The 10,001-nt window shown below is 38.4% G+C and overlaps 1 protein-coding gene across 1 annotated transcript; it reads right to left on the bottom strand.

Moving 5' to 3' along the window:
* Nucleotides 1-611: 611 nt before the first annotated feature.
* LOC121881580 (stonustoxin subunit beta-like) lies at nucleotides 612-2,349 on the bottom strand. The gene is made up of 3 exons (XM_042389452.1): nucleotides 2,192-2,349; nucleotides 1,785-1,845; nucleotides 612-1,228 (listed from the first exon to the last, which is right to left on the bottom strand). Exons 1-3 carry the CDS (start codon nucleotides 2,216-2,218, stop codon nucleotides 669-671), a joined length of 648 nt encoding a protein of 215 aa, XP_042245386.1. The 5' UTR covers nucleotides 2,219-2,349; the 3' UTR covers nucleotides 612-668.
* Nucleotides 2,350-10,001: the final 7,652 nt, after the last annotated feature.

Below are 10,001 nucleotides of genomic sequence, written 5' to 3'. Positions count from 1 at the left end.
AGACAGGGATATGAGACACATTGTCAATGGTTAACCCTTTTGATACTACCAGATCAAGTATATTATATATATTATACAGTATATATATATATATTATATATATTATACAGATCAAGGACTTGAAGGTGGAGACTGCAAACTGCTCTCATCACTCTTGTGTTTTATGTGAACACTAACATTCATTTTCTGTCATACAAACATTTACAGCAATACAAACTACAGTTCTATTTTCAGGAGTGACTTTAATGGATACAAAAAGTGAAAACATATAGCTTTCAATTCCCACAGACCCACAAGACAGCAATGCTAATGTGAAATGAGATTGTATTGGTAAAGAGTGGTACAGTTTAAGACATGAACGCCTTGAAGCTGTAACAGTAAAACAGGAAAAGACATTTATTGAATCCATAGAGCTGAAACAGATACAAAAACATCAAATCACAAAAAAAATGTTGAATATGATGATCAGTAGAATTAAGTTATGAGCAGTACAATTTGTTTAGGTTCTTAAATTTACGGTTTTATTCAGAAAAAGAAGTAATTTAAAGCTATACATCTGTGTACATTGTTTTTTATGTAACAGTGCAAAAATATTTTTTCATTTGTCCAAATACTTTCTGTAATTCCACTTTAATGCCACAATTCCCTAAACTTTCCTCCAAGAAGTCTCAGGTCCTCTGGGACTTCTTGCACTGCTGTTTAGGGCAGATCGTCAGCTTGGTCCCTTCACACAACCAAAACCCTGGATAAAGAGGAGCACTGGGCTTAAATTTTGGTGCCTCATACAGGAGGACCATCTCCTCCCTATCAGGGGTGACACCGTAGTACTGCAGGGTACCTGCCTCAACATCTAGGTACACTCCTATTATGTTGTAGTAGGAGGAGATGGGGGTCTTCCAATCATTGTACAAGAAATCACGCTGCACACCATCCTGAAACCTCCAGGATTGAGGGTTGCATCCAAATCTACACTCATCACCAGCAGTGTCCCTGCGGACTGTGTCATAGGAGACTGCAATTCCAGCCCCCTTAGCCCCAACCCATTCTATTTCCCAGTAGCTCTTCCTAGTCAGACCCTCTTTACACAGCACCTGGGGTACATAGCGGAATCTTTTGGGGCTCTTATCATGGGTTTGGGTAACATCGGTCAACTCCACTTTTTTGTTCTTCTCAGACAGCTTGAGTTTGGAGTAAGCTGTGTCAGGGTCCAGAGTCAGATCTACCCAATCTGATGGGAGGAGAGAAGCACAACGAGCAGATCAATCACACCACTCTTATAAAAGATAATGTACAGTTTATCACCTTCCATACATGACATCTATAATTTAATATTTGTCTCAGATTCACTTAATAATTGGTAAAAACAATATTTAATTTAGTTCCGTGCACAATCTTTCCATTGTTCATTTTATTGTCCCACAAGGGAAGATTCGGATTGTAACAAGGAATGATAACAACCATAGTAGACACAATGACAATAAAACAGTAAAGGAAATACTGCATCACAAAAAAGTACAATGAAAATTAATAAAAATGTCAATGAAAGCAGGGATGAACAAATGTCAGATGCAGTTTATATAAAGTAATAATAATATATGCAATAGCAATTAAGTCGGGCGTTCAGCTTATCAGTTTTACCTTGTTTTCTACATTTTTAGTTCAAAGCTATTGGAATTCTCTCCCGTTGTCTGTATTTTGTGTGTGTGTGTGTGTGTGTGTGTGTGTGTGTGTGTGTTTGTGTGTGTGTGTGTGTGTGTGTGTGTGTTTGTGTTGAGGTGACTTACATTGTAGGTACCACTCTCTGTCATGGGAAGGGATGGACCTGTCTTTCTTTTCTGCTGTCACCTGTAGAATGAAAAAGTGAATGATTTGTGAGGTCAAGTCCTGAATAAAACAAACCAAAGTGCTTCCACACTTCATTACACACACTGTCACACACAGCAACATGAGACATACATCATAATCTATTCAATGTCCAGAGACACAGACCTGCTGTAGATCCTCTCTCTATCTGCTCATCTAGTTTCACAGTTACAAATGTCATATTTAGCTGAAAAAATACATTGAAATATCTTCCAACCTCATTTGGTTACAAATCGTCCCATGAAAGTCAACTTAACGTATCAATATTGTGATCATCTCTATGCTGCCATGCATGACTACAATATATAGTGACTTCCCCCTTTCTTACCTTTGCATTAACAGCCATTTTGCTCATCTTTCAACAGAGAAAATGTTGGTTTGTTCTTCAGCAAAACAACTTGAAGCTCTCACTTCAAATGTCTGTGATGCAGTGGATTCAGATCAAGGTTGACTCAAATATATACAGTAGGTGTCTCCTGTCCAACTGCTGAACTGAATTTATTCATACTGTCACTGAGTCATGTTTAGGTTATATTTCCTCATTCACATCTCTCACACACCCACATTCATCAGGTGTTGTTTTTTGGGGAGGGGGGTTCCACTGAAGAAGGGATCGGTACATTTCCTGAACCTCTCTCAGATTTCTCAGATTTCCACACCTGTCTGTTTTGTCTTCACTTGGATTAATTAAAAGTTGCACAATGTATTCTCATATGAACAGTATATTTCCTTGAGTTGCCTAATACCAACTCTGGGTCAGTTAGCTGCTGAACTTCATGAAAGTCAGCTGCAGAAATGATGGTAATGAAATGTGACAGATGTATTTATTCATCTAGTCGGGAATCAGAGAGTACCTGTCCAAAAATATCAATGACAATAGAAAACAAACATGTCATTTGAAAGCTAAGGATGGTTTGGTTTCATACCTGTACATGCATATTTTTATTTTGACTACAGCGTTCCTTGCGGGTCATAGACAAGAAGGGAAAGCCCTCATATTTACTGGTGTATTAGAGCCCCCATGCACCGTAAACCCAACGATGCCCCTAGTACAACTAAGGGGACGGGGCCCAACCAGGCCTCAGCAGATTAAGAACAAATTAAAGCTGTAAGCAGCGTTGAACGGGCCCTCGCACCTTCACGCACGTCAGGCATGTTTGATAAGGCCGGGACTCTTATCAAACACCAAAGTTTGGTGCAGACTGGAGCATTTACAATAAAGTTATAGGAACTACCTCTGTCATGGCGAAACATCAAATCTCAACAGTGTGAGGATGAGAATTTTCTGCAGAGTGAGACATGGCTGCCTTGCTCACACCTGTGTCATCAAAATGATGCAAGTTTTGGGCCCATTCACTTTAATTTCAATAAATAAATTGAAAACTTTTGACGAGTTTGTGTGTAAAACAAATTAATTTTCTAATTTTCATCAAGTCTATTTTTAGAAAAGTAAAGACTTTTAATCCACATGACCTGGTCATAGTTTGATTGACATGTGTACTGTCATGTGTGTAGAGACAACAAGTAACTGCAGCTGGACACAGAAAAATACTCATATATTTGAATGGAGAGTGTGAGCGAACTGCTAGGTGCTCGGGCCCTAGTAAAGGAAAAACTGCAGTACAGAGCTACAAACTGTAGTTTAGATTTCATTTTTCTGCAGCACTTTATCAATAAACTGTCACCCTCACTCCATTTTTTCCCTTCCTCTCATAGGTCATCCCCACTACTGAATTATACATATAAGACCTATAATTATTGTAAAATAAATGATAATAACACCAAACTTTATACAAAGTTTTAACAATGTTTTTTCAGCACAGTGTCATAAGTCATGTATTAAAGCTGATAACATTAACGCCCTTGGAGGAGATAGCGTTTGTTCGGGAGCCAAAATTGAGAAAAAGTCTTATTTTGAAAGGCTAATTGCAGACTTCCTGTTGGATTTAGGTCAGGGGTGTCAGTATATGATTTGTAGGTCTTGATGAGATGAATAAGTTGGTTTTGGTTTGATCTTTCTATGACATTCCTACAGGCCGTGGCGGCCATTTTTGTTACATAGGTGGCGCTAGAGAGCACATTTTGGTGCTTTGAGGATTAATTTTTATATTTTATCAAATTTTTCACCAGACCCGATGTGTGTGCCAAATTCGGTGAGTTTTTGATCATGTTTAGGGGGTCAAATTTAGGTCTGAAGTGGCGGAATAAAAAGAAAGAAACAAACAAACAAACACACGAAATACACCTTCGGTGCTCAGGCCCTAATTAAGCAACCAAATGCAAAATATTGAAGCTTAAAAATGACATATATGTTTTCTATAAAAAATGTTTTCCTTATAAAATATATATCCGTAAGTGTAAATATAAACCTATAATGCTGCTGTTGGCTCACTGCTTAGTTTGACAAAAGGCCAGTGTTTGAGTGGTCACGTTTCTAGGCTATTATTCAATAAAATTATCCAAAAATATCAATTACAATAGAAAACATATATGTCATTTTTAAGCTTCAATATTTTGCATTTCGTTGCTTAATTTGTTCTTAATCTGCTGAGGCCTGGTTGGGCCCTGTCTCCTTACTTGTACTAGGAGCATTGTTGGGTTTACGGTGCATGGGGGCTCTAATACACCAGTAAATATGAGGGCTTTCCCTTCTTGTCTATGACCCGCGAGGAGCGTACAAAAATATGCATGTACAGGTATGAAACCAAACCATCCTTAGCTCTCAAATGACATGTTTGTTTTCTATTGTCATTGATATTTTTGGACAGATATTCTCTGATTCCCGACTAAATGAATAAATACATCTGTCACATTTCATTACCATCATTTCTGCAGCTGACTTTCATGAAGTTCAGCAGCTAACTGACCCAGAGTTGGTATTAGGCAACTCAAGGAAACATACTGTTCATATGAGAAAACATTGTGCAACTTTTAATTAACCCAAGTGAAGACAAAACAGACAGGTGTGGAAATCTGAGAAATCTGAGATATCTGAGAGAGGTTCAGGAAATGTACCGATCCCTTCTTCAGTGGAACCCCCTCCCCAAAAAACAACACCTGATGAATGTGGGTACATGATAGATGTGAATGAGGAAATATAACTAAAACATGACTCAGTGACAGTATGAATATGGCAACTATGTGAGAAGACAAACAGGCTGAAGAACAAGAATATCTTGGCATCAAAAATTCATTAGTCTTGCCGATAAAAACAAACATATATATCCATAAATGTAAATATAAGCCTATAATGCTGCTGTTGGCTCACTGCTTAGTTTGACAAAAGGCCAGTGTTTGAGTTGTCACGTTTCTGGGCTATTATTCAGTAAAATTGTCCAAAAATATCAATTACAATAGAAAACATATATGTCATCTGACAGCTTCAACAGCTGCTGGTGATCAATCAAAACAGACAGGTGTGGAAATCTGGGAGAGGTTCAGAAAATGTACCGATCCCTTTTTCAGTAGAAACCATCAAACAACACCTGAGGACATATAACCTAAACATGACTCAGTGACAGTATGAAGAAATTCAGTTCAGCAGTTGGACAGGAAACACCTACTGTATATATTTGAGTCAACTTTGATCCTTGCGTTAAAAATCCTTTTTTCCAAAGATCTACAGAATAACAGCCTTAGTTAAAGACGCTGCAACACATTTCAAATATGTTGCTCAGACAAATAAGAAACACGGACTGTCTGTAATTCAAAGCTAGCCACACACATCAGAACAAAATGAATCAGTTTGTGTAGATTTTGTAGAAACTGATATAAACTGAATAAACTTGGGGCCATGTTTGTGTCCCTGCTTGCACTAATAAATCTGGAGGTGAGCTGTCAGTCACCATGTTGCCAAGCCGACTGCTGGTCTAACGGCAAAGGGAGTAAAAAACAGTTGTGTAATCTAAATTTCACAGAGTGACAATAGTACTCTGTTGATACGTTGATTTTCAGTCCATCTTCAATCCGAAAAGGTCCAACTAACTCATCCGTAATGATAGCAGCCCATACCAGTACCCCTCCATGTCCATTAGTGATCCAGCCCCAGGCCCCTCCGTCTGGTCCATCAAGAGTCTCTCATTTCATCTGTCCATAAGACCTTTGAAAAATCTGTCTTCAGGTATTTCTTGCCTCAATCTTGACACTTCAACTTGTGAATCTTATTCAGTAGTGGTCGTGTTTCAGCCTTCTTTACCTTGTTGGCCATGTCTCTGAGCACCTCACACTTTGTGCTTCTGGACACTCCGGGTAGGTTGCACTACTGGAATATGGTGGCACTGGTGAATAATGAGTTCCTGGTATCTTCACATTTAATTCTACTCAAGTTTTTTACAGTTACTTTGCGCCTTTTCTTCTCCATGTGTTTTTTGCAACCTGTGTCAACTATATGCAGCAAAACGTTTGATTGTCCGGTGGTTACGCCTCAATAGTTTAGCTATTTCAAGAGTGTTGCATCCATCTGAAAGGCATTTTACAATTTTTGAGCCTGAAAGGCTCAATGAAGGGAAGCCAGGAACAGTTTGGTCATTTGCAGCTTTCTGCAGAACAGGCAAGGTAAAAAGACAATGTCCTCCTTGCACTGAAGTCACTGTTCACAGCTTTGAGTGTGTAACTGTTGCAGCCTTCATGGCTGTGGAGGTTTTGGTGGGCAGGTTTTTCCCTTGCAGGGTCAGACATATGCAGGATCGGTGATGTCTCATGCTAACTGCGTTCTTGACATGACACATGTTCAAAATGCATACAGTTGATGGTGTGATCCATTAATTGCCTGTTTCTGATCAGAAGTAAAGCATTTAAACTCCTCAAACGTGATGTTCTGACTTGGTCAAATTTGTCTCATCAAGCTGAAAGCAGATTTAAATGTCAGTTTCATCTTTTTTCTCATGTGTCAATGATGTGCAATATCAATATCCTTGTCTTTAGGATGTGCTATATTTGAGCAATATTTACTCAAATAAGTGCAATTAGTTTTAAGGACCACCCACTACACAGAAGACAGTAAACAAAAAAATAACTATACAAACTCTGGTATAAGAATTTCCTTCAGAATTCATAAAGTTTTTTCTTCTCTTCTGTTTTCTTCCCCAGTCACATGGAGAAAGATAGAAGCTCTCAGCTCTCTCATCATTTCTGACTGCAGGACCTGCTGCTGCCTTGTATTGAATATTTGCTTGAAAGGTTATCAGCAAGACTTCATGTCAGCTGTATAGATGCAGGACCGAGTTTATCTACTGAGGTACAACTCAACACTTTTTCTGTAAATTGCTCTTCAGTTACAAATGCCGGTTGAGGTTCATGGTCCACTAACACAAAAATATATACTGAATTATATTATGTATAATTTTCATGAAAAACAAACATTTATGGTATTTTATTTCGTTTTACAAATGATTATTTAGTCAGGAGGTGGTTATAAAGGAGATGTAATGAAACTGAATTCATCCTGGCTGTCACCAGCTGTATTGAAACATACTGTATGTTAATGCAGATACATACCTGTAGTTTGTCATAAAACTCAGTTACCCACAATACTTTGTGTACAATTTATGGCTTAGTATTGTCAAACAAAACACACAACACACTCTCTGACTAGCTACAATGATCATTATGTTTGTGAACTTATTGCCATAATTTTACCAGGTCATCAAAGCATCCTCCAGTGTCACCATATTCCAGAAGTGTAACCTACCCGGAGTGAAACCAAACCATCCTTAACTCTCAAATGACATGTTTGTTTTCTATTGTCATTGATATTTTTGGACAGATACTCATACTACATCTGTCACATTTCATTACCATCATTTCTGCAGCTGACTTTCATGAAGTTCAGCAGCTAACTGACCCAGAGTTGGTATTAGGCAACTCAAGGAAATATACTGTTCATATGAGAATACATTGTGCAACTTTTAATTAATCCAAGTGAAGACAAAACAGACAGGTGTGGAAATCTGAGAAATCTGAGAGAGGTTCAGGAAATGTACCGATCCCTTCTTCAGTGGAACCCCCTCCCCCAAAAAACAACACCTGATGAATGTGGGTGTGTGAGAGATGTGAATGAGGAAATATAACCTAAACATGACTCAGTGACAGTATGAAGAAATTCAGTTCAGCAGTTGGACAGGAGACACCTACTGTATATATTTGAGTCAACCTTGATCTGAATCCACTGCATCACAGACATTTGAAGTGAGAGCTTCAAGTTGTTTTGCTGAAGAATAAACCAACATTTTCTCTGTTGAAAGATGAGCAAAATGGCTCTTAATGCAAAGGTAAGAAAGGGGGAAGTCACTATATATTGCAGTCATGCATGGCAGCATAGAGATGATCACAATGTTGATACGTTAAGTTGACTTTCATGGGACGATTTGTAACCAAATGAGGTTGGAAGATATTTCAATGTATTTTTTCAGCTAAATATGACATTTGTAACTGTGAGACTAGATGAGCAGATAGAGAGAGGATCTACAGCAGGTCTGTGTCTCTGGACATTGAATAGATTATGATGTATGTCTCATGTTGCTGTGTGTGACAGTGTGTGTAATGAAGTGTAGAAGCACTTTGGTTTGTTTTATTCAGGACTTGACCTCACAAATCATTCACTTTTTCATTCTACAGGTGGCAGCAGAAAAGAAAGACAGGTCCATCCCTTCCTATAACAGAGAGTGGTACCTACAATGTAAGTCACCTCAACACACACACACACACACACACATTAACATATAGTTCATCATGAAGTCTCATGCAAAGGAACATGCAGAGAACCAGACAGAAATTGAATATTGTGGTTAAGTGCATCTGAGACAAATAATGGAAGAAATTGCATTTATGGAACGTAATTGAACTGTACATTAACTTTTATACGATTGGTGTGATTGATCTGCCTGTTGTGTTTTTCTCCTCCCATCAGATTGGGTGGATCTGACTCTGGACCCTGACACAGCTAACTCCAAACTCAAGGTGTCTTTAGACAAAAAAGGAGTGGAGCGGGTTGATGTTCCCCAAAACAAAGACGGGAACCCCAAAAGATTCCTTAATTTCCCCGAGCTGCTGTGTGAACAGGGTCTGACTGGGAAGAACTACTGGGAGATAAAATGGGAGGGGCCTCAGGGGGTTGGAATAGCAGTCTCCTATGAAATAATCCCGAGGGATACTGACGGTGATGAGTGTAGACTTGGCCGTAACACTTACTCCTGGAGTTTAGAGGACATTGTGCAGCGTGAGTTCATGCATGATAATGTCCGCAACGATAAGATTACTACCCCCATCTGCTCCTTCAATAACAGAGTAGGAGTGTACCTAGACACCGAGGCAGGCATCCTGCAGTACTTCAGTGTCACCCCTGATCTGGAGGACATGACCCTCCTGTATGAGGCACCACGATCTGAGGAAAAATTCACAGAGGCTCTTTTTCCAGGGTTTTGGATAGTTAATGACACAAAGATGACCCTTTGCCCCAAAGAGCATTATAACTGTGCTTAATGTTGAGGGTCACTGTAATGAAAAGGAGAAAATCATATCCTAAGTCTTGGGTGTTAAGACTAAATTGTGTGTGTTGCAGAAAATGATGCTGAGACAAGTTAAAATGTAGTTTTTGACCCTGAATCTACATACAAAGTAGCTCTGTGTGTCTTTGGCCTGCATAGTGAAATACAAACTTAAGAACAGAATATTTTCATCTCTTGTGATTTGCTTCAATTCTACGTATTAGGTGAAAGACTTTTTGGAAATTTAAGGCTGTCATATCTGTGTCAGTTCTATGTTGTCACTAATTGATCTTTCATGCTTGTTTTCAGGTTAAAGTGATGTGTATTAACTTTAAACTGTTACTAAAATTGAAATGATGCTTTTTATTGATGCTGAAAAGAACCTGAATGCATGTGTTCAAATAAATCACCATTTCTGGAAACACTTGTTGTCTAATGTTTATTATTAATAATAATGTTAATAATAATAGTAGTGATAGTCGTTGGCTGTGTTGGGATAATCTGTATAAAGCACTAATATTCTACAGTTTGTTGTAAACTGTAGAATATTAACTGTTTGTAATAAACCCTTCCCTAAACTGCTTCTGTCTAAGTCTGTGTCCTGCATTTTGGATCCTAAATTGAGTAATTATAACAGTTTATTACTTTACATAT

Source organism: Thunnus maccoyii, chromosome 16 (genome assembly GCF_910596095.1).
Source record: "Thunnus maccoyii chromosome 16, fThuMac1.1, whole genome shotgun sequence".
In the NCBI taxonomy this organism is placed as follows: Eukaryota; Metazoa; Chordata; class Actinopteri; order Scombriformes; family Scombridae; genus Thunnus; species Thunnus maccoyii.
This window is presented reverse-complemented; position numbering and strand designations above follow the sequence as displayed.

Bases quoted from the DNA above. Each gene is read 5' to 3' on its own strand.
- LOC121881580 (XM_042389452.1), bottom strand. From the start codon at position 2,218: ATGAGCAAAATGGCTGTTAATGCAAAG. The intron at 1,846-2,191 runs GTAAGAAAGGGG...TTCATTCTACAG, and splicing joins AAATGGCTGTTAATGCAAAG to GTGACAGCAGAAAAGAAAGA. The intron at 1,229-1,784 runs GTAAGTCACCTC...TCCTCCCATCAG, and splicing joins CAGAGAGTGGTACCTACAAT to ATTGGGTAGATCTGACTCTG.